The 25732-nt window shown below is 40.1% G+C and overlaps 1 protein-coding gene across 1 annotated transcript; it reads right to left on the bottom strand.

The window, feature by feature from the left end:
* Positions 1–1082: 1082 nt before the first annotated feature.
* LBR (lamin B receptor) lies at positions 1083–14650 on the bottom strand. The gene is made up of 13 exons (XM_056356875.1): positions 14470–14650; positions 12731–12919; positions 10931–11014; positions 10125–10287; positions 9349–9545; positions 9134–9188; positions 7134–7328; positions 5733–5836; positions 5186–5311; positions 4928–5096; positions 3601–3681; positions 3374–3496; positions 1083–1314 (listed from the first exon to the last, which is right to left on the bottom strand). The coding sequence occupies exons 1-13, from the start codon at positions 14632–14634 to the stop codon at positions 1154–1156; spliced, it is 1812 nt and encodes a 603-aa protein (XP_056212850.1). The 5' UTR covers positions 14635–14650; the 3' UTR covers positions 1083–1153.
* Positions 14651–25732: the final 11082 nt, after the last annotated feature.

The following is a 25732-nucleotide window of genomic DNA, read 5'->3' as shown; positions in this document are numbered from 1 at the left end:
GCATATCTGTCAATACAAATATTTAAATGAACACTTCAATTGTCTCAAGAATTAATACATTAATTTACAAAAATTTTTATTCAGTGAACTTTTTTTAAAAAATTACTGGAAATGGATTTAGTTTCTAAAAAAAAGCTATCGCATTTTCAAATCTAAACACTGTACAGCAAAAACGTGGCGGCTTTATTATACACATTCGGTAAACGCTATGGTACATTAAGACATCATTTACAAAAGATCAGAATAAGCCAACTGTGGTCATTTTTTTCTTTCCTGTCAAATACGCGTACTCTGCACCTTTCGCTACCCCGCATTCAATGCTAGGTGCAGGAGTAGGGTTCACTGCTCCCTTTCACAGCTGAAACAAGTGTTTGTATCATCTACCTTCAGGAGCCTGAGCCAGAAGCACGGCTTCTCTCCAGGGTCAGGGGCGCTGCCAGGCGCAGCTCCGCGTCCCCCTTGGTCCCTGCTGAAGCTGCTGCCAGAACGCTGGGATGGGAGCAGAGGGGACAGTCATGTCGCTTTGATTCTCCTCCCAGTCCCATCCCTGCAGGCAACAGGGCAGGAGAGGCCACACGAGCCTCCCCGCCCAAAAAATCCTGTCAAGGACAAGCCACAAGGCAGCCACCAGCTGAGCTGTGCCAGCTCTGGGCCTGGGGCTGCGCTGCCGGTGGCACGGGCCCCTCATGGGGGTCAGACCCTCTGCTTCCAAAAACCCTGCTGCTCCTCCAGTTCAGGCAACTAAGGCAGACAGCTGAAGTTAGATGGTACAAGTAACACCAAAAAATGACCTGGATGGAACTTCTGTATTTATTGTATTAAGAAAATAAACTTTACATCACAGTGCTTAATTAAATGCAATTTAAAAAAAAAATGTAAACTCAGGATTCTAGATAAAAATTAAGTTGAAAAGTAAGGGCTCCAAGACATTTTAAAATTCACAATTTTTTAAACACTGAAGTCACAGACAGTCAGTTCACGTAATTCATGTACTTAAGATGCCTGTTTATGCATTCCACTGTTTGGTCACTTTTTTTTTAAAAAAAAAAAAGCCTAAATAACAAATAGACCAAGTGCAAATGTAAGAGGTATATTTTTATTTGCAAAGAAACTAACTTTAGAAGTAATTTGCACATCAGGCATCTGGAATGCTCTAGTAAATGTACGGAAATATGCGGTACGGTACACGCTGACAATACCTTTCCCATGCCAAGCCATATTTTTGCTTACAATGATGTTCATCACGAGCTTCTCTATGAACAAGCAAGCAGATGAAATATATCACGTAGAAATATGGTAAGATGTGAGTAAAACCTGTAGAATAAAGTGTGAAAGTCTTTAGATACAGCACAAAAATCCAGAAATGGTAGCTATTAGCATGTACTAAGCTAGTGACATATACTCGTTACAGAGTGCAGCATCTTCTACTTTCATTGTAAACCATCAGATACTCAACAGGATAGTGCGACAATTTTGTGATGTTTACATGCGGATAGGAAAAGACCCACAAAAACAAAAAAGCAATCCTTAAAATTCAGAGTCTCAAATCTACCAGCTTCACTCTCAATGCAAAGCTGGCACATATTTTAAGTTCTTCAGCTATCAAACCCAGAGAAGTAGTTAAACCTCTGCAGCACCTGGCTGCCCCACACAAGCCCCACAAGGTTTTCTCTATTTTGGCTGTAGATGGCAACTCCAGCCTTGCTCAGAGCACACCGCTTGGCTTGCAGATGAAAAACTGGACACGACCCAGCAACGTGCGCTCACAGCGCAGAAAGCCAGCCATGTCCTGGGCTGCAGCAAGAGCAGGGAGGCGACTGTCCCCTTCTGCTCTGCTCTGATGAGACCCCCCCTGCAGTGCTGTGTTCAGCTCTGGGGCCCCCAACACAAGGAGGACGTGGACCTGCTGGAGCCAGTCCAGGGCCACAGAGGGCTGGAGCACCTCTCCTGTGAGGACAGGCTGAGGGTTGGGGTTGTTCAGCCTGGAGAAGAGAAGGCTCCATCCAGGGAGACCTTATAGTGGCCTTCCAGGACCTAAAGGGGGCTTATAAAAGGGACAGAATTTGTTATAGGGCCTGTAGCGAGAGGACAGGGGATGATGGTTTTAAACCTAGAGGGCAGGTTCAGACTAGATATAAGGATGAAACGTTTTATCATGCAGGTGGCGAGACACTGGCACAGGTTGCCCAGAGAGGTGGCAGATGCCCCTTCCCTGGAAATATTCAGGGTCAGGCTGGATGGGGCTCCAAGTGACCTGATCTGGTTGAGGATGTCCCTGCCCATGGCAGGGGAGCTGCACTACATGGCCTTCAGAAGTCCCTTCCAACCTCAACTACTCTACGATTCTACGATCCCCCCACCCCATCCTCACCCCACACACGTACAGCAACACTGCCCCTTCTGCCACAACGACACTGACAGAGGATTTGAAGAAGATTTGGAGTCCTTCATTTTCACGACTTTCCTGGGATTCGGTCTACAACTGTATATGCTAATCTAGTATTGTCTACTTTCAATTAACATCCAAACTAAAATCAACCCTGGAGGAACACCTAAACTCCAGCTCCTCTCAACTGATGCTCTAAGCACTTGATGACAAAGTCCCGCTTGATCCAAACTCCCTGTGTCCCACAACCTGCAAAAGCCAGGCTGTGCCATGGGGTGCAGAGCACGTGCCTCAGGACACGTGTCACGCTCCCCTACGTGCTCTTACAGGAGAGACTCCTTCAGGCCAGGGGGGAACCCAAAACCATTTTCAGACTTGAATAAGAGGGTGATGAGATGTCTTTTCTGAAACTCTCACTGCTCCTCCTAAGCTCTTGCAAAGAATCAGGACTACAAAACCCCACTGGACAAAAAGGCTCCCTAACTTCCTCCAAGTGTAAACTTCATGAAAACTAAGAAGTATTCATTAACAAAAACTTTGACAGAGAATTCCACTCATTTGTGTCTGACGAGTTGGCTGGGGGAGGTGTTTAAATGTATTTTGCTTAAATTGCATCTCTATACGCAGTAGCCCTTGACTCCAAGCAAACTCCCACTTTTTGGGAGCTCCCTCTGAAAAGGCTACAGCACAGCCACTAACCTCAAAAAGGTAAGGAACAATTTTTTAGCAAGCAAGCCCCATCGTTATTGAATGATAGTGTCAGAAAGAAGAACCAAATCTATAGTACAATATGTCAAATCTTAAGTAAGATATAAAGGACAAGATGTAAGAGAAAACAGGTATCGAAAAAAGCTTACACCACGGAAATTTGCCAATTAGTTACAGATTTTAGTATCTCAAATAATTATCGCTTTACATTTCAAACCCAGTCAGATGTCAAAGCATAGAGGCATTTTTGATAAAATCCACTTTAGTTCAGGAACTTACCACAGGGCAGGGACCATGCTAGAGCCATGATGATGTCACCGAGATAATTAGGGTGACGAACAAAACCCCACCAGCCTGTGACAAGAAGCCCTTTTCCAGTTGCAGTGGGTATAAATTTCAGATCTGTGAATAGAGTATTGTAGTCAATACAACAGTCGAAATGTGTATTTAAATAGTATAAAGAGACATCGTATAGCAAGTGAACAAATGAAAAAAATGCAACTTACAGGCCAATTTGGGATCTGATGGATTCCTTCGGAAGTTATTTTTCTGAGAATTTGCACTACGGAATATGTAATACCCAATACCTGAAAATACAAATGTTATTTATTTTGCATTTTCAGTATGCTCCCATTTTCTTTCCTTCAACAAAAGCACTCACACGCTCTCCCTTACTACATCAGAGTCTTTTCCTTAGAGGCGTAACAGATATTCTCCCCTTCTCAGCGCTCTAACAAGACAGAAATGCTATTGGAAATCTGCATTCCATATGCCCTTACACATTACTAACTTTTAAAGACTTTGAAGAAACCTTATTTTTACATCTATTTTGACATTTATATCTGACTTACAGTTTATTAATGTAAAATTGAGTTTTAAATTCACATACGATGACGCGCTGCGGTTTGTAAGGTTATAGCTCTATTAGCAGCCTAGTTACTTGCTGCAGTGCCTACTCCATACACTGACCAGCTCTTGACAAGTTCACAGTATTAAAAGAACCAGATGATGAATTATTATCAGGGTTTGAAATTCATTTCACCCATCATTTTCACAAGGCAGCTTGAATTTGTTTTTTTCTGAGGCTGTATTGAAAAACATAATCACAACATACTTCAAATAAAGTTGTTTAATAAAAAGAAGAAAAAAATATTAGCTGCAAATTAAAAAAAGATGCTGCATTTCTCAGGATTGTACATATTAAGTTATACACCTTCATAGTCTTTCCAAGTGTTTAAATTCTTTGTCAGGTCTTCTAGGTTTACTAAGATAAAAGTGACAAACTACAAGGCCATATTGGTGCAAATTTAGTGCACCTAAAAATGCAAGATCCTTTCTCTAAGCGCTCGGCTAAGCATTCAGCTAGAAAAAATGAGATGTTTTCTGTTGACATGAGTTTGTAAATATGGGTATCTGGGAAGGAGATACAGATTGTTAAACAACAAAACCTGGTTTTCCCTAGGTTAAATAAAGCATAGCCAACAAGCTGTTGACTTCCCAGTCACTTAAGAGTTGCCCCCAGTCTGACTTTTAAAAGGTGTCTGCTACATTCAAAATGTTTTAAGTCACTTTTGCAACTCCAGACAGCTTCCATCTAAAGGTGCCTCTTGACTGAACAATTAGGTGCCCAGTCTCATTTACCCTTCATTTAATAAAATGAGAATTGATTTTTGTCTTTGCGTCAAACAGTAGCCAGACACGTGCATCCATCAGCTGCGGTAAGACAGAAAGTATAATCACCGTATCTTAGCTAAAGCTTCACCTCACAACTCAAGAGCCAAAATCAGGCCTACATTGTTACTACCAGTAACAATAACATCTACTGTAACTTACCGTTCAGAACAGTAATTGCAGCAGCAACAGGCCAAGAAATTGCAGTAGGATGACCAACTAAATAGAAGGCCTGCAGACTGTAGACGAACGGAACCCACACCAAATCTCCAAACGCTAGCATGAATCCAAACCCATCGTGGGTAATATCCATTGTAGTCAAAATGGCTTCCTAGAAACAAAGAGGAAGGAGTTTAGAAAGCTTCACTCATTTAACATTGTAATTAGAAATGTTAACGATTCAATATAATTGTCACTTACCTCGTTCCAAAGAGCATCCACCACATACAGAAGCTGAAAGCTGTTCACAAGTATCATGGACAGAGATGGCATACTTTGATTGTGTATCTTCATCTCAGCCAAGAGCATTGCCAAATTTATAACAACCTAGTTTAGAAAAGATTTTACTAGAAATTTTCCTTGTAAAAGAAAAGTGGTATTTTCTATTACGCTATAGGACATTTAATACAGGTATTTTTGACCAAAGTTTAAGTTTAAGGAAATAATAACCTATTTCACAAGCCACAGTTTGCAACCAACTACACTTCTGGAGCTGTGTAACCTCAACACATGAATACTTTAAGGTTTTTCATTTCTCACAGAGCAAAGAAGCTAGAATGTAGGAATTTTCCCAAAGTGAATAAAAAAGGCCATTAAAAATCTGGCAACATGAAACTGTAAGTGCTTTTTTCCTGTTTACAAATATATAGCATATCCTCAATACCAACTCACTCTATATGTGGGGTTTTTTTTAAAATCCATTTGTGTAATATTTAAGCAAATAAAATAACTACAATTACTGACTTACCCAGCCAATTAATCCTGGACGCAACTCACAGAAGTATTTGAGGTCAAAACTGCCAATACGAGGGTTTAATTCATGGCCAGTAAAAAAATCATAAATGAAATGCCCTGCAGATAAGACACAGTCTGTTAGCAATATTCGTCCTTTTATCTGCCACTACACTCCCCCCCATAAAGAAGTTCCTACTGTCTACCAAAGTTCTCTCATTATAAATAAAAGCCTTTAGAGTGGCAAGAAAAATGTGAGAGCATATGCAAAATACAAAACAAACCCCTCCTGGCTTATACTTTAATAAGCCCAAATATTTTATTTTATCTGGAGGTCTAAACACTTTATATGTTACTGTAGGCTTATTTCTCCTTGACACTTGTTCTTTATTTTCAGACTTATCCTGAACCTCACAATTTCCATGAACATGGTCATGGTATTAATTAATTCTACTTTTCCTCCTACTTCATTGTTCTTCTCTGGAGGCAAGAATTCCTTTAGCTGTGACAATTCTCTGTCCATTAAGAGACATGGACAAGAAGAATAAAACATTAGTTTGACTTCAAGATACCCTGCACTGAGCTAGCACATAACAAGCACTTCGCAGAACAGTTAGAGAATGTTACTATGCCACTTAAAAAGACCAGAACTGCATTTTTCAAAGAGAAGAACAATTTATGATCATTTATTATTTCCCTTCACAAACATACACGCTGCACTGACAAAGGAACAGAGGATATTTGAACACTTTGTTTTAATACATTCAGTGTTCTGTCCATAAACTCCCTTTCTCAGTCACCCTATGATCATCTTTAAAAGCAGTTTGTTTAATATGTAATGCTAATCGACTTCTCAGTCTATCCTTTGTCCAACATATGCATATAATTGATACTGGCTTGGGCAGTCTCATGACTGTATCAAAATTTCTTTTGAAAACTCAATTCATCCAAGCAGATTTAAAAGCACACAGCAAAATAAAAATTTAGAAATACATCGTAATTTCAAGTTCTGTGCCTGACTTCCCACAGTAAAACGTCTAGAGTTTTCAGTTTTTCCTTCCATTCCCAGCCGTTTCAGGAAAAGACCCACCAGAGGGGCACTATGAGGCAAACTAGCCAAGCCTCCCAGACAAATGCTGAAAATGAAAAGGAACTGTCCTCTCATCGCTAGGGGACTAGACCAGCCAAGATATTTTTGTATAAACTATTCAAGATAATCCAAATAAAATTTTAAGTGTTTTACAGTATCTAAGTGTGAACAAAAAAAATTGCCATTTCACTTGCAACATGAATTTTGCATTAGCAGAAAGAAAAAGTCGCTCTACTAGAATAACCAGCCCTAAATCTACCCTTTAATTCCTACAAATTGCTGTAGCAAACAATTGGAAAGAAATTATTCAAAGCATTTATAACTCACCAGAATTTCCACCGGGTGCTAGTTCTTCCTCGGGTGCTTTCAGGGACCGAATATACAGGTAAATGCTCAACACCAGAGAAAAAGCTGCAGCTGCCACTGCAAACTGCATGAAGTGATCATACAAATAATGAAGCTCAAATTGAAAGTATAACAGAGTTCCAATAGCTGCAGCGGTCAGAATAAAAGCATAAAACCCTGAAGAATGTAGAAGAAAAACATATTAGAAAGAAAGAAAAATCCTAGCAGAACCTACTCAGTCCAGCCTTTCTGCATTTTTACGTCTTCCAAGATCTGTCTATATTCCAACAATGCCTTACACACCCCAATGCTCTTGAGGTTCAAACTTCTAGAGCACAGCAATATACCCAAGCCGTTCTATCTATGCCCTGAAATTTCCTGGGCTCCTCATCAAAAGGACAACAGGCAGGAACACCAAGCACTCCTACATTTTTTACAACGTAGGATCCACTTTCAGATGTCAGTGGAAAAACAGACACCGACACGACTACTGAATAATGACAGCAGGTCACAAAATCCTATCTGTAGGACAGCTCAAATAACCGTATTTTCTTCTTCAAGTTATCTGCATACACACCTCGATACAGACTGCCGTAATTCAAGGATTAAAATAACTGTCAAGTCAAAACTGGAACACAAAACTTTTCTACTTTGAGAATATAAAATCATGCAGAATGGAAAGATGTCCAAATGCAAGCAAGCTGGCAGTTCTACACAGCTCTCTCCTAAGTACCTTCTATGGACCCTTTCACAGGGTCACAACAGTTGAGGTTAGAAGGGACTTCTGGAGCTCATGGACCCCCCCCTTGGCCAAGCAGGACCACCAGAGCTGGTTGCCCAGGACCACGTTCACATGGCTTTTGAGTATCTCCAAGGATGGAGACTCCACTGCTGCTCTGGACAACCTGGGCTAGTGCTCCGTCACCCTCACAATAAAAAAAAATAAAAGCATTTCTTGGTGTTCAAGCTCCTGAATTTCAGTGTGTGCCCACTGCCCTCTTGTCCTGTCACTGGCCTTTTTCTTTTCCTCAAGAAGGTTTTAAAAGTTGCTTTGAGAATTAGTCTTTGAAGGTACAAGAAGACGGCTTTTTTTTCTTCCCTTTTTAAACCATCAAGATTATGTAGCTTGTTTCTTCCCTTTATCAGACTACAGAAAACTGCAGGACTATGCCCCTACTGAAGACAAAAGTCCAAAACCAAAGAAGTCACAAGGCAGGCTCAATATGACTCACTTCCCCCGGACGTAATTCACTCTGCTTCCGACTTCAAAAATGGTGCATCTTACCAGCATATGACAAAACCCCACTTAACTTCTTAATGTAACAATTGGATTCCACTACCACCAGAAGTGTCCTTAAACTGACTAACTGATTTAATCAAATAGGTAGCCTGAAACACCTCGAGGCACCAAACCACACTTTTCTATTTAAGCCTGGAAAAGCAGAACTGATGAAGTATGTTAAACCATAGAGAAACTTGCCTTATTCATAGGAAATCAGATCTGAGTAAGGACTCAGGACTGTTCCTTGCCAGGCAAGAATAAGAACATCTTACATCAATTACAACCATGCTTCTTATTAGTCTGTAAATTAGCATCCAAGATGATCTACACACATAGGATCTCTTCAGATCACTCCTGAACACCTCCAGAAAAACAGGCCCCGTTACACGAGTGTAACTAACACTTCTGACAGGCAACTGTCCATTTAGCAATTATGCAATTGACAGGAGTCACCAGCCACAACTGGATGCAGACCAGGTGCCCTGTACATTGTAATATCTTGCTCTTGGGGCAGTTAGTTCCTGATCATTACCAACCTCCTTCTTCCAAGTAAAGGCTCATCCTATTTTATGAAATATTTACAACAGATACTTAGTTTGACCATAAAGTGTATCTTCCGTCATTTGTACCTTACAGTACTGAGCACAGCAAACCAGAAAGCACTACCAAACTTAAGAACAAGCAACTGCAACCTGCTTACCATTTATCCGGTACTGCAGTTTCCTTCCGTTTGAAAGTGTCAAGCCTTCCACCACCTAGAGCAGAATAAAATACAAAAATCTGCAGTAACATTGTTACAGCTTAGAATGGAAAACAAATGCATTTGCTTTCAAACTCAGTGCATTAAGAACACACCCTGCCTTCCATCCCATCACACAAATTAATGTGAAGACCCAATTGCTACTAGCAGCTTACCTTGCCAATTGGCAGTAAGGAAAACAGAACTTGAAGGAAAAACCACAGAAGAAAAACACCAAACACCCTAGCCTCCCAAAGACTTTCAAGTGCTGGGAGAGGAGGAGGGAAGTTCATAAGACTGGGGTCATCTTGTTTGCACATCAACAGCAAGTAGAATACAGCAGCAGGCAGAAAAAATATCAGCATGAAGGTCCCTGTAAACAGACATCACGCCATATCAGAAGATAAACGGAAAAACCAAAAAAGTTTCAATCCCACTAACAAAACTCAATATTAACTTAAGTAACAAAGAAGAGACTGTCATTATCTATTCCTGAAGCAAGACAGCAGCAATCCCCCAGTCACATAATGGGACACAAGGACATACTTCTCACTCCCATACGAGCTCATATAACCAAACTGAAGGATCACACCCACCGCATCCCTTTCAAACCGTTCAAAACAACTGTATAAAGGATACTTACTGTTGAGTTCAAAGCGCCTAGATTTTGAACACATAAAAACTTTGCTAGTTACTTATTTAAATTTAATTTGGGAATATTTAACTCTTACTGTGCCAGGGAAGGCTTCACTGTATTTCATAAGAGAACCAAGTGTAATTAGCAGTTCTTTGACTGCCACCAATACCAGCACAGACTGCAGTCATACAGTTCTGGATTCTGCAACCAGGATCCAAAAACTGGAAAAACAGTTCTTGATGTGACACTATGGTCAATAAGTAAAAAAACACAAAAGTACAGATTTTCAACTATTAAGACAATTTGCACACGTACCAATTCTTCCTCCAAACTCTAGTTCTTTTGTTTTAGATGCTGCTTTCTCAGCTGTTTTTATTATCTCGGAATATAACTCTTCTCTTTTCTTTTCTTCTTTTCTTGGATGCAAGCTGTACTGTTCAAGCACACGCTCTATTTCCAGGTCTGGTTTCAACTTTTGCTGTTAATGAATACAAAGAATTTACTAAAAAACAAAAAAAAAATCCCAGTGATTTTACCTTATTTTACTCCAGTATTTTACATTTAGGAGGACATTGTTCACTATAAACCACCAATATACAATGTGTTCTACTTTTATACAGTGCTTAAGTTTATGCATGTATATGAAGAGACTGCTAAAATCAGTTTCATTGTGACCACTTAGGCCGTGAGAACAAATCAGCAGTGGTTCCAGTACAGGTAATCCATTCCCACCCTCCTCCCTTCCTTTCTGCCACAACTCTGTGCATTAAGTTAACAATCAGGGGTAAAGAACTAATTTGGCTCAGTAAAAAAACACCTTTAAAATAAAAAATAATCACCTTCTATGGCCAAACATTCACACTGTAAAAGCATGGGAATGAACACATGTAACCAGTGAGGGTTTGATGGAATAAACAAACAAGAAAAATGAATATTACACAGCTCTAGTACTCTCCCCTTCTGACAACTTCTTTTCCCTCCCCCCTGAACTTAGCTGAACAGTAAACTTACTCGACCTGAGTTTTACATTGCATTCTATTTCTCCTCGTTTATTTTTTCGCCCTTTTCTAGGGATTTCTGAGAAATCTAAGGCAGACTAAGAGTAAATACAATGTTCATACCTCCAAGCTTATGCAGGACGTATCATTTCTTTCTGTACTGTCAGGTTCACCATTGTATCTTCTGGTGTTGTTCTCACTCAGTTTCTGGTTAAAGGAAAAAACACAGGTTTTAGCCTTCTGAAAATAACAGCTACATTAAGTCTAAGTATATAATGAATAATTCACTGATGAATATGAAATAATGAACTATCTAGTTTTTTGTCAACTGCAACTGCTCCAGTTTTCTCCACAGGAAAACAAGTGGGTTCAAACAAACAAGTGGGTGCACCTTATCTACATCAGCCAACCCGCCACCCCTGAAGCCAGCCTGTATGTTATCAGTATTAATTAACCCAGCCTCATTCCTCTACAAACAGTGAAATTAAGAGAGAATACAGCTTCCGAGTTATTTTTAATTCATCATAAGGAACTACCAAGTACAAATACATTTAGTAATTCTATTAGGAAAGGAGAGGAAATTTCAGTGTCCGATCTATGAGACTGCTCTGCAGGACTGGAAGTTTGATTTTCCATCAAATATCTAAGACATAAACGGTCATATTAAAATTATTTTAATGAGTCTAGCTTACAAACTCTGGGAAGACATTTATTTCAATCTCAGCTTTGTAGAAAAAGACCAAGTCATTCCAGTCATACAACAACCAATAGATCAATCCTACTCCTCAATTAGAAGCCAGGAGAAAAACACCAAAGGTATTTTAACCTTCTTGTCTAAAGTGAAGTGTAGCTGCTGGCTACAAACTACTTGAAATGAGCATATGGTCCACAGGCTATGCACTGGGTCACACAGCTCAAAGTAGTTCACTACAAAACAAAAACCACAGCAATTCTGGTGCCAAAGAATGCTTTTAGTAGTAACAATTTACTAAACCAAACCTATTTAGTTTTGATTGGTTTGGTTTAGTTTAGTTGAAACCTAATTAAATCCTATCTATTTTTAGTAGATCAGCAGAAGGCATTTCCAATTCAAGGGATAGTGTCTCTGACAAGTATCACTTGAAGCTGTCTCAAGGGCACAAGAGGCAGAAGAAATTAAGTTTGTCTCTTAAGAGAAACATCACCTCTGCTATTCTTTGCTTAAAGAACACCCAGAACCATTTTTAATACTCAATATAACATTCACAAAAAGGCCAAGAACAAACATGATATAAATTTCACCTAAAAACCAGGTATCTGATAAACTTAAAAAATGCCTACAGTGTAGTTTTTATAAAGAAAACAGTTCTGCAATATTATCAATCAGCAAGGATATAGATATAGACATATATATATATTCTCAACACTTGAATTTTGCAGCAATCCTCCCATAGAAACTTCACATTTTCCCATTACTAATTCAATGAACTGTATATGAAAGCAGAACTAATTTTATTTCAAGTAATACCTACCTGCTATGTATTGATCAACACATCTTAAAAGCAGGCAGACTTCTTTTGCCCCATTTCATGAGTGGAAGCTTATGGCTAACAATGACTTCAGTATTAAAACATTAAAGAATTTGGTGAATTCTGAGGACTTCACAGTACTGCCAAATCCAAATTGAACTTAACGACGTAAGTTTACATTTAAAGAATTTCCTCACAACTCTGCAAGCTAGAAAGCCTAGTTTCAAAGAAAAAAGGCAGTTCTCAGATACACTTTTGCAACTAATTATGTTGTTCTGGGAACATAAGCTACAGCTGGCTTTTACAATAATGAAACCCAGTATGCATAAAACAAATCTTTTGCAAATAGCAAAAATTTGTTTTTAAAAAAAATCCAGCAGACCGCTACACATAAAACAAACAAACAAACTAATACCAGTAGAGCTAAGTTGGTTTCCTGAACAGTCTTCTTTTTGTCATCCTTATGTTCTCTTCTTTGGGAAGAAGAGCGACGTCTGCCTCTTCCTGGCCGACCAGGAGATCTAGATCGAGATCTGCTCGTACTTCTTCTGGAGGGAGAACTTGAAGAGGACTGGCTTTTCCTGTGCTTGAACGATGATTGTGACTAAAAGTAAGAGGGAAAGAAAGCAAAGCCTTATCTTAGATGTTCCAAAGAACAATTTTAGAAACTTGGGGGTTTTGTGATGAGGACTCTGGCACATAGTTCTACGGAATGGTCTCTTATTTCCGTTACTGATGCTGTACAAAGGCTGTAAGAAGGAGAAACTACAGCATAGTCATTTAGCTGGTAATACCCAAACAATCCTGTCCCAAGTCCAACTGCTGAGCATCCTTTTCAAAGCTACAGGAATCAGGATATAGGCATCAGCTATCAATGTCAGCACCAAGCTCTTAAGCATACTACCCTCTTAATCCTTTGCATAAGTAAATGAATTGAAAGCCTTCCCTTAAGCCTTAAGAGACACCTGTCTTTTCAATTAGCTTTATTAATACATTTTGGCATATCAAGATGCAATGATCTGTTCAAGGCAACACAGCTCAAATCAATACTAAAAAACCCCTCAAATCAGCTAAATCATTAAATTAATTGTGGTAACCAATTTCATAAACAGTTTTCCCCAAAAGTATTCCATTTTACTTTGTGAAGTTTACACTGCTAATTTTCCCCACATAAAATTTCCACAACACGACTTTTATATAGCATAAATGCTTTACGACAAAGAAAGGTATTTTCTGAGCTTGAGTTTGCTAACCTGCAAGCACTAAGTAAACCAGTTAGAAAGTCTTTAAAGCAGTGAAAATGGTTGTCTAACTCAAGGCAGAACCATCTTGTCCCAAAAGAAAAGGCCAGTTAGAGGGCACGTACACTGCCACCAAAAGCATAACTACAGATCATGTGAAGACACACAAGTTGGCTTTGAACTTGCACAGGTTTTGGAACACGCCTTAACAATCCACTACAGCAAACATTCAAATAGCTTTTTGTCTCATGCATTAATTATACAAAATAATCACATTTTAAACTGAAAAGAAACTTGTATACAGTTTTAAAGGCCTTTACTAGTAACAAAAAATTAAATAATGAAGATGAGTAAAGAGGAAAGGATGTGCTCATATACATATGACATAACTTTTTCACAAGTCCCTGATTGCCACAGAGCAAAACACCTTATGAAACCTTTGGGGACCTGAACAGTACAAGCTAATCACAGATGTTTTAGGTATGTGCTATTTATATTTACAGTGATCCTTAGCTACATGCTTGCACTCATTTTCAAATTTTCTTATTTAGAAGTGGAAAAAAGTCAAATTGGTAACAACCCTCTGATTACTAGCTTTAGAAGCAAACCAAAAACAATTTTTCATGAACAACCGTGCCATAGAGTTCCTGAATGATCAGACTTGTTTTTTCCCCAAAATGTATCACATTTTTTTTCCAACATAAACAAAACAATCACACTTCTTTAAAGATAGGGTCAGCATTCTGAACTTCCACCTGAGACATCACATAGGAAAAAACTATTATGTAGCACCAATTCCTTGGAGACACAGTTAATGAAAACTTGCAAAGCCACTATCCAGATACAGATTGTATGTTTATCAGCATCACAAAATCAATATAATCTTCCATTAGAAATACTAACGTGTACTCACCCTTATATCACTTTCCTTCAACTGAAGTTCGGTCCCATCTTTGTACTTAACAGTATAAAGATGAGAAACATCATCGTAACTAGTCACTTGCACTTCATAGTACAGGACACTTCCTGGCCAACGGCCCATCACCACCTCACCATCAGCAAACCTCGGGTTTGGCATTTTCCAAAAGAAATCCCTAGAAAAGAAACAAATCAATACATATGACAGCTAAACATTAGGCTTAATTTTTCCGTACTCTCTTTTCAGTATCATTTAGGCTGTAACAGAGAAACTTCGAAGTAAACAACTCTTCACCTTAAATAGGTAAAAAGCTGCCTGATAAGAAAAAAAAAAAAGCGGTTATCTGTTCTCCAAATTAACAGTAGACAGAAGAAATAATCTTAAAATAGAGCAAAGAGTAAAGTTAAATGTTATAAAAGAAGTGTTCAAATGTATTAATAGTACATCTACACCAGTATTCAACTATGAAGACACAATCTCCATAATCACAGACCATCAAAACCAGGCAAATATTTGACTCAAATTATATAATACAGTTGATCTTATCTAGAGGGGAAAAGAGTAAATCAGATGGTATCCAAGTGTCCTCTAACCCTCTCTTCCTGTGGTTCCATAAAAATTACAGATGTGATGTTTTCTAGATGTCAAAATAAAACATCCCCAATCTATTTAATACACACAGCCACATTACATACTTTCTTCAACTTATTATGCCAAACACTCAAAAGTTAGGAAACACCAGGATTTAGGCTCCTGCTTGGGTTGAATATTTTCTCTTTTCCATTTATTTAGCACAAGGCACTTAGTGCCCTTTGCAGGGGCCTATAGGAAAACAAAGTACAGCATCAGAGCAATCACATAATATCCTGAAAAACTAAATTCTATCCCCATGTCTGCACCATTAGGTTTTTTACTTCATATAGACAAAACATGATTTAAGCGACTACCACTCTTGGTCCACCATACCTGGGTGCTGGGGAAATGACAACTGCAACTTAAAGTTATGTTTTTAAAAGTGAAGCCCTGTACAACTCTCTGAAGTGCCTTATATTATGTTATTGCCTTCTGCAAATAGGTATACATAGCAGAATATACTTTCAACCTGAACTTCTGTAACTCAAGTCTCAACATATAAAGTGAGGGTATCTTAAAAGTCTAAGATAAAATACATATTAACATCACATGCACTATCACCATTTGTATGATTAACATAAAAACTTAGAATAGAGGGGAGAAAAACCAAACCAACCAGTGAATGCTTTTGTTTCAAAGTATAATAACTTGTTTGCTGAAAGATGTGAAGCCACAAAAAATGAGGTGAAGACAAATGTTTTAGATACTCATTCATTACACATGAACTAACCTTCAGTAAAAAGATTCTTTGGCAAAAACTACTGCTAATATGCAATCACAGACCTTCTTAATGCATTAGGGGATGGGACTACGTGAGGCTTTTCCATCAACTCTTTCTGGCATTTCCGGAAGCTGCTGCTGCTGTTGGATTTTACAACTGTGTAGCTCTCCAAGTCAAAGAAGAAACCAAATCCTGCAAAATTCCCTCATGTGGATTTTACTGCTAATCTACCTAATCGCTTCAGAACAGGAACACCTAGCCATCTCCTTTGCTTTGAAGGAGGAAAAAGAGTAAGTTTTATCGTTTGGTTTCATTGATACTTGCCAGTTAGAAAAATTACTGGAGTTCTGGTCTAAGCCTACAGGCACATGCTCTTCCAGCTCATCTGTCTTTACCTCCTGTTTATTGTCCCAGTCTCTTGTTACTTTCTCACCCTTTCTGAATTCCCATTCTTTGGCATTGTTTTATCCCAGTCAGTTTAACACCCTCAAATTCATAGCCTTGTTTCTTATGATGCCATTAAATACAATTTCCATATTTCCATTTCAAATTCATCTCCATTCTCTCCTTACTCACCTTCAATTCCTTGGGGAGGGTTCTGCCTTTTCTGCCCTTGTTCACGAAACAAGTTCCAGTTCCTCTTTGCCATCTCTGGGCTTAAGATCTGATCTCAATCCCATCTGTCTCATTGCCCAGTTTTCTCTCCCAGAAGACAGTTCTTTAGGAGATCCACGTCTACTACTGCTCTTTCCCCAGTCTCTCACACAGTTCCAGCTTCTTCCTCCTCTTCCATAAACAGTCTAAACACCGGTCCACCACCAAGCCCCAGATGTCATAACCTGACCCGTAACTTCATTTCCTCCTTGCTATTGTACTTCCTACACTCCAGCCAACTGTTTCTTAACCTGCAACACCTCAGGTATCATCTGTGAACTCAGAGCCTGAGCAGGACAAAGCTGCCAGATCCTAAGACAAAACTGTGAAAAAGGGAATCTTTGAAGTTTTAGTCCTTTTTGAAAAACGGAAACAACTCGGTTGTTACTAAGGATGTGTAAACTGATTTTTATGATTTATAACAACCACTTCAAATTCTAGATACAATTTCATCGGGATAATAAAATGCAATTCTCTGCCAAACGTCAAAACCCAGCATTTTTGTACACAAACACAAAGACAGCCCAAAGAAAAGGTAACCTGATGATTTAACTCTTTTTAAAGGCAGAAAACCCCTCCCTCCTTCAACCTTGTTCTCAAAAAAAGCTGAAGTTATTTTAAGAGGTTGGAAAATGTGGTTGAAGGACCTGAAGCTAAATCAACATTGCGTAATTCAGCCTGAGGTAGATATCAACAATATGAAATTCCAGAACAATAAAGCTAAGCAAGTGGAAGTATTCTCCTGTGAATCAAAAGTAACAAAGAATCTTACTAATGGGAAGACCTACTTATTTTTCCATTTTTTCCCTTAAATATTAAAGCTTAATAATGATATCAAACATTAAACACTAAAAAAATAACTCTATCAAAAATTACCACCTTGCTCTGCACCCCTGTGCCTCCTGTGAGGGAGGTTTGCGGTTTGCAATCCTCATTCCACATATCCCACTTCAAAAAGCTACACCTTTAAAAGGCAGCCTTCATCTGTTCAGGTAACAAAACTCATCACTGGCATTAAGAAAAATAAATATAGGAAATCTTAAAAAAAAAAAAAGTTTAGAAATTACATTTTTAATTTCCTGCTCTTTCAAGCTCTACACACACCCCACATAATTTTCGGGGTATCAGCTGGCATCAGCATCACATTCACAATAGTCCTACACAAAGTTTTTAATTTACAGGGCTTCAAAATACGCATTCAAGCAACCTCAAAAGAAAATTACTTCATACAATGAACACTGTACTGTACAGATACATGATTGCAAGTATATATTCACTTACTCCCAAGATGAAATTTGTGTTTTCTGCACCATAATGATCTTCCTTTAGGAATCCAGATTATAAGGGAATGGCTCAAAAGGATTTTGTATCCTATACCAAGCCAAGGCAATTAATTCGAAACTCCCTGGAGCTTAAAAGTTGGTCAACAAAAAAAGTTACTGCTGACTCAACCAAGAACAAAACAATTAAAGGGAAACATGGCAGAGAAACCTATTGCCCCATACATCTATTTCTGGTCTTTCTTAATGACCCTCTCAGTGGGTATGTGGAAAGATATTTCACTCCTGTCAAAAAAATGAGAAGAAAAAGGCTGCTAGCTTGTAGCCACTAGAAGACCATACCACATCATCGTAAGTTGGGTGCACAGTTTTAAGAAATAAATTAAAAAAAGACTAAAGAAAGTTTTCCCTCCTGGAAAAGCAAAGCTCATGCATATCCAGTGACTCTACTTACTAATTGTGACATCTCACCACCAGCAGATAATGTTATGTATATCAGAGAAGGGAGCCAGTTGAATGCAAGAAGAAATGCAGGAAAATAAAGAAAATACTGACAGCCAAGACTAACAAGACACAGCTTCCCAAATGGAAATTCACCAAAGAAAGCGAGTTGTGCAGGATCTTTTCAGGATCACCATTACTGGTTCCACATTTCTAGCTCTTTACCTCCATAATGGTGGAGAGGCACGTATGATTGCTGAAGCTTGGCTCCACCGAACAGCCACATTAGCTTCACCACTAAGCACACGTGCAAATAAGCCTTAAGGTAAAATAAAACCCTGTCAATCCTCGGGCAGGGAAACGAGGTTTTTCCCTTTAAAAAGGCTTCTCATCAGAACGCTGGAAGCGGAGGGAAAGCGCCAGGATCCCGGAGCTCCCCAGGCAGGGCCGTTACAGGCGGCGGGCGAAGGCCGCGGCGTTGACAGGAAGGGACCCACGTGCCGGGGAAGGCCCAGCCCCTCAGGCTCCCCGAGGCGCCGCCCCGCCCGCGCTCCCGGCCCGGGCCTGGCGCAGGGCCTCCGCCGCGGGGGAAGGGAGGGGCCGGGCCGGGCCAGGCCGCCCACTCCGCGCCTCCCCCACGGCGCGCCCCCGCCACACCGGGTGGCCGCGGCCTTTCCGCGCTGGCGGCGTCCCGAACAAAGCGGGGGAGCCCAGCCCCACCACCCCGCGGCCCAAGCGAACGGGTGGGCAGAGGAAAAAGGCGCCCGCCCACCGGGAGAGGGGCCCGAGCGGGGCCGCGGCCCGACGCCCGCTCACGGGGGCGGGAAGAGGCAGCGACGGCGATTGGCCGGAGCGCTCCCCCCGGGAAGGCCGCGGAGGCAGGGTTGTGACCCGGCCCAAGCCTGCCCCGGTGCCGCCGTTCCCTTACCTGGCGCCCGCCCGCAGCGGGCCGGGAAGGAGGCGCTTCCGCGGAGCAGCGGGAGCCGGGCCCCAGCGCGGCGCTCTCCGCTGAGGGGACCAACCGCCCTGAGCGACGGTTACGGCAGCGCGACAGTCCGCCCCCTCGCCCCGCCCTTTCCCGCCCGCCAACCGCGCCCATTGGCCACGACGCGCCGTTTGAATCGTGGGTGGCCACACGCTATTGGCTGGCGCTCGATGGCGAGGTTCTCCCGCCCGAGGCCCGTCGCCTCCCCGCCCCGGTGAGGGGACGAGCGGGGCGGCTTGGCCGCCTCACGGCTGATAACGGGTGCGGAGGGGAGGAGAACTCGGGGATAAGAGGCCGCCGTCGCCATAGCGGCGTCTGCCTCAGGCCGCCTGCGCCACACAGGCCCCACCGCTGGGCGGTAAACAAAAAGAGGGCTTTGTATACGGAGCGCTCGGGTCCTCGCTCGGGAGGCGGTGTTTGAGGCGGCGGGACCGTGGGTGCTCCTGCGCTGACTGAACAAGTGCCTGTGCTCCGAGCAGCCGTGTATCCCCGGCACCCAGCGAGGCTGAAATGTGGTAAAAAACACCCTCTCGCCGAAAGAAAAAATTAAAAAGCGCAAAAAAAGCAGCGGTGGGTGGTGACCGCTGTCCTTCTGAGGCAACTTTTGCAGAAGGGCCATTCAAGTTCCTGGCAGATTTTGAAATCAGGAAATCTAAGCAATACCTTTAGCAGGCAGAAGAAAAATAGGTTGTGAAAAAGCTAACGAGTCTTCACGCACAGTGAGTTTTAATTTAAAATAAGTTTTTTCAAGTGATTGGATCTTAACGATTAAGTCCTTTAAGCATGAAATATGGACGTGTTTGTATAATCTTTATGGACCTCTCAAACTCTGAATTTGGATACAAGCTGTTAGGTCATATTCTGACCAAATAAAGGTTCCCAACTTAAGGAATATTCCCGAAAGACAAGACCATTGTTTTCACATGCAGCAGACTGGCAAAACCACAGAGACACAGCAAAAAATCTCAGATTAAAAACAAAAAACAAACCCCTGTAACATCATCACCACAAAACAAAAGTGCCACACAAAACCCACAACCAAAAATGAACAGACATAAATAAGGCCTATGGTAATGGTGGGCTTAACTTGTGAGATTTACCATTATTTATTTGCTCACAAATTTGTGAGTTTTTGGGGTTTTTTTAAGTTTCTATCTATGATGTTTGAAGTAAGAGCATCATGTCAAACTTTTCACCTATGTAAATCAGTGCAGGAAAATAGGCCTTCATATGTAAAAAAATGTATTTTACTATTTATTCTGCCTAGTTTGGCCTTGAACTTTTTAATTTTCCCAAGCAATTTTTAAAAAATTTTGCTTCGTATCTCCCCTTTTTTTATACCAAATAGGTAAGGTTGTATTTCCTTATGCATTCATTGTATTTTTCACTACATGATACAGTTAGAGGCATCTAAATGAGGTTAAAAGTTACTCCATCAAACCAGAGTCATGTTTAGGAACAGATTTAAATATATGCAGTTCGAATTAATTTCTATTTTTGTTTGGTTAAGGCAATCAGCTTTTATCTGAAAGACATTTAATAACTTACTATGCAAAACAATGCAACTGAAGCTTCATTTCTGCTTCAGATAATGGATGTTTTTGATTCCAGCTAGGATTTTTGCTGTATTACAGTTGCACAGTTTACAGTTATGAAGAACTGTTTTCAGTAGATGTCTTAATTATGGCAACCAATACTTGAAATGAGCCTGCTTCGTTCTGTTGGCAACAGATGCCTACAATTAATATGCTTAAATATGAAGTTTTTCAGCTATAATCTCATTTAGAGAGTAAATATACCTTCAGAGTAGTGATTTGTTTTGAGGATTGTTTATTGAACCTGGATTAGAAAGCTATTGGGCCATTAAGAACTGTTTATTGAAATTCTGCCAGTGAACCTGTTGATAACTGGTACACACTTGAGAGATTATTTTGCAAGTGTTTATGGCACTAACACAGGTCGACTGTTAAATGGGACAAATGTGAAATCTAGTCAGACCATCACTGTCAATATGATACTACCTGTGCACTGCTGCAAGTTAGATTTTCAGTGTCTGTGTATAGGACTCAGAAGCAGAGAAATTTGCCAACGTATGCATAAAGCATCTCAGTCCCACAACACAGTACTGAGAATTCTCCAGGCTTTCATTTTCTCAATAAATATTAAGCACTACGATATCATATCTAACTGAGAACGCTATGACCGCTGTGTCCCCGTAAGATGTTGATCTGTCAAAATTCATCCCTCAGTTCTTCTTTTGATATCAGTAAGAAGTGTCAGAGGGCTCTGGTGCTGGAACTGGTTCCACCAAGGCTGCCTGTCACCTTTCCTTCTCTGATTCCTGTCTCTGAAATACTCTTCGCATGGAGACAGAAAGAGGGGCAGGATTTGGGAAGAAGCCGTTAGAAAAGCACTGGGCAGTGAGTGTTAACTGTGACAAGGCTCAGGAGGATGGTGGAAAACAGCGCTGATAACCAAGAATGGGATTACTTTACTCTCTTCCAGCAAGGGCCAGGAAAAAATACTTCAGATGTAGGTTATGATTCTCAAGTCTCCTCAGGACACACACTTGGCAATAATAAGTGCTGAAGTGTTAGAGAAAATATAGTTGGCTATGTAGATATTTAATATGAATAATCTGAGTGTAACATCTGAGTGTTGTGAAAGTGGAATTGGAGATTTTCTGCAGGACCGAAGTCTCAAATGGCTGTAATTAATAGCTGGAAAGGCCTCTACAGGCTATGCTTAGTTGCATGGTGTTAATATAATTAGGTAGTCCTGGGAAGTTCAGTTGTACTGACTGGCATTGGGAGAACAGGTTTGCTTTACAGAGGACCTCCCACCAAACTCTGAACCCCTCTGAGACTGGAGCCACTGAGTTTAGTGTCCCAAGATACTAAATTATCTTTAATTTAATAGAAGATATGTTAAAAAATACTGGGATATTAACTCTAGTTAATAGTTAATAACAATTCAGGGGACTCAAATGGTCACCAGTTCTGAACTGTATATCCCAAGACAAAAACTGGTGACCATTCTAGTCCCCTGAATTGTTATTAACCAGATTATTGCTGCCTGTGATATTATGAATTACGGGCATTATTGTGTGTACTGATATTTAAGCTAACACATCTGGAGACTTATAACCGTATACTTGCTCAATGCCATATGAAATCTCAGGTCTCACAGTAGAGCCCTCAGATAAGTCAAGTCTATGGAACTAAATTCAGGTTATATCCAACCTGTCTTCTTTTAATTAATGATCTGTAAACACTTTCTGAAACATTCAATTTCACTACAAATCCTTTGCCCTTTTTTTTTTATTGTTACATAATAATGTTGGCATAGTCAATGTCTACCTTGCATTTTTTCTCTTCCTATTTATCATTTTACACGAGTATGTTTGTGGCTAACAAGTAAAATAAATCCCATCTCAGAAGTATTCTCATTCCAATAGAGTATAAAGACCAAAAAATTAACTAAATTCTCATTGATCAGCCAAATAAAGTTCTTACTGTTTCTGTCCATCTACTTACCTCTTTTAATGCAGTAAGATGCAGATTTTGATTTTTTTAAAAATATAAATGTTTAAAAAAATTCTGATACCAGTATTTATCTTTCACAGAATTAAACCCACTTTAAATTCACAAACTAATATTCAGGAAATGCAACCTTGACACACTGCAGCCAGAAGAGCAGGCCGTGAACTCTCCTAAATTTGTTTAGCTCTGAAATATAACACTTCTGGTCAAAGTTGATCTTTTTCAGTACCACAGCTTGATCTAACAGCCTAGCTGTCTGGGGAACTCCCATGTATCCATACCATAGCTAGCCATCTCTGGGCTTAAGACAAGTATTTTTATTACTTCGGGTTTATTTTACCATTATTTTTTATAGGTGCTGTAAAAAGGTAGCAAAAACGAGTCCTCCTATAAAGTTGCCAACCCAAGAAGGCTGGGAAACGTTATGATAAATGGCTTTAGCAGAGGCTTCAGAGGTGGGTGGGGTAATCTGCTTCTATTTCCTCTCCTGATTAGCCCTTTGCTTCGGTGAAAGAAAACACCCGTAAGACTCATAGTAAGGTGTTGGGTAGTAGTGAGTTTTTTTAGTCTGTTAAAAAAACCCATGTACATATATATACACACACGTGTACTGTATGTATATATTATATATGCATATACTATATAGGCTACTGGGGTGTGTGTGTATATATATACACACTGTATGTTTTCTCTTTCTCCTTTTCTCTAGTATTATATATGATCAAAGCATCCTAGCCCATCTAGTGAGAATACCTTTACTGTTTGCATGAGAAGAAGAAATCTAGCTGGCAGCTCTCTTCACAACGTGCAGCCAAGCAGTTGTCTACTGTAGCCAAGTAGATGGTGGTGAACGTATGCAGTGTCTATTTTAGATCACAAAGCTTAACTTGGGAAAAAAGACAGGCTGAGTTCTGCACATTGACAAAAAAAGCCTCCTCTCTGCTTCTCAAACTGCCATTGAAAAACTAAGGACCATCGACTTTTTAAAGCTGTTGTGAAGATTAAAGAATGAGAGAGTGATCAGGCACTTTGGGGATTGTTTTGATTAGTATATGTACTTTTATTCATATTTTCTCCCTCAAAGAATGGTTCTTAAAAAAAGGAGCTGAGGATTTGGGATTAACCTCTGAATTTCATTGAACTAAATCAATAGAGGTTTTGTTTGTACGGATCTCAGTAAGGCAGGAATTCCACCCTTGATGACCAAAGAAGTAGTTTCTCATTATATATTACTTTATGATACATCAAATTGGAACTTAAAACACCCTATAAAGGAATAGCCTGCTAACAAACAGTACAGCTCTGGGTAAATTAAGTTGAGCACTTGCATTCTGGGAATTTTTTCAAAAGTTTATCTTTAGAAACAGCTTTAAAAAAAATGTCCGAGCCTATCAACCGTGCTAGGCTCAGCAATAAGGAGAGGGATACAGATACATGCAAACTGACTTAAGTACTCTAAACAGGAGAAGGAGAAAGAAACACACTGAAACTTTGATCTCCAGAATAGTGCAATCAGCTTCCTTTCTGTATTGTATGTGAATTTATAAATAAGACTCATTATTGACTAAGGGAAGTTGATGCAATTCTCCAAGCAATGGGTCTTGAGATAAGAGTTTTGGCTACTGTATCTTCTGCTGGGCCGCTTACCTTTCCATTTTTGGCAGCACAACTGTTAAATTACTCCAGCAGTAAGCCCTTGAAACAGTTGATTCTTAAGGAAAACACAGGTTGCAATATTTCCAAGTATTTGTAAGACATATCAGAGGTATGTGCATTAAAGAATTGTAAACATTTAAGCAGAAAGTGGTTTTAATTCTAGAGGAATATAGAGACTTTATTACTTTAAAATACAAAGGAAAGCCACTCGCCTCCTAGGTGCCCCCTGACTCACAAGCAGTTTCACAGAAGGCTTCTGGCGTATGAGCCAGTGTCCTCTAGTCTTCAGAAAGAAGTTACAGAGCAAGAGTGACTTCAGCTGACACTAGCCACCTGGGATCTCTGCAGCATTGCAGATGCTGTACATACCTTCCCCTGGTTCCTGTGTGACAACCTGCCCTGGACAAAGGGAGAAACTTGGCCTCAGTATCCAGGTATAGCATGTTAACGTTACACCCCTGAATCATGAAGGCACTCTGGTATCTGGGGGAAAAAAACCCAAACAAAACCTGTGGCAAATGCAAAACAGACAGAACCCAAAGGCTTTGAAGTGACAACCCAAACAAATAACACGTGTCAAATGTGCGTATACATATATACATGTATATAATATATACATATATGTATATGTATAAAGAGTGAACAAAAATGTGAGCTCTACAGCCTTATTTTTATAACCAATTCATGATTTTTATGCCTGTGGCTGGCAGTATGCACAGCTCCCTGCAGTAGCTGAAACTAGTGTCTAAGAGGCTTTGCAATACAAGCTGAAGAGGGCCATACACTGCTGGTCCAGAGTGAACAAGCAGCAGAGCTGCTCGCTGCTGCTCAGCCCAGCAGGGATCAGCAGCGGGGCTGCAGGCTGGGCCAGGCCAGCTGCACACAAGTCCCTGCATCAAGGTAGAATATCGTACCCATGGCCAGTTTGAAAAACTGTATTAAAAGTTCACTGTAATGGTCTTAATTGAGTTTTTAAAAGGGAAAGCACTGTATTTCTAGGGGGAATATTTAAGGAATGTAATTCAGGTAAATTTTGACAAATATTTGTAACATATTTCTAATGCTGGGATATATAGAATAGATGATAAGTTTCTTACCAGAGCAGACATAAAAAAAATTTATTTTATTTAACATGGCACTCATATTCAGTCTCTTATATGTGGTGCTCCTGCTAGCTTCACACCTTTTGTCGTCTTATTTCGGGGTGGGGGGTGGGGGCGTGGGGAAAGTACTAAAGCATGCAGGCCCAAACCAGAAATGATGAATGAATAAATCACCTTGATGCATCTCACAAAAGATGAGCTCACAGACTTTGGCTTTAGGAGCTGGTATTGCTGCATATCTA

Source organism: Falco biarmicus, chromosome 12, assembly GCF_023638135.1.
Source record: "Falco biarmicus isolate bFalBia1 chromosome 12, bFalBia1.pri, whole genome shotgun sequence".
Taxonomy (NCBI): domain Eukaryota; kingdom Metazoa; phylum Chordata; class Aves; order Falconiformes; family Falconidae; genus Falco; species Falco biarmicus.
This window is presented reverse-complemented; position numbering and strand designations above follow the sequence as displayed.

Excerpts from the sequence above, each read along its gene's own strand:
- LBR (XM_056356875.1), bottom strand. The coding sequence starts at position 14,634 with ATGCCAAACCCGAGGTTTGCTGATGGTGAGGTGGTGATGGGCCGTTGG. Across the intron at positions 9,189-9,348 it reads CCTTACTGCCAATTGGCAAG|GTGGTGGAAGGCTTGACACT; the intron begins GTAAGCTGCTAG and ends ATTCTGCTCTAG. Across the intron at positions 3,682-4,927 it reads TGCAATTACTGTTCTGAACG|GTATTGGGTATTACATATTC; the intron begins GTAAGTTACAGT and ends TTGTATTTTCAG.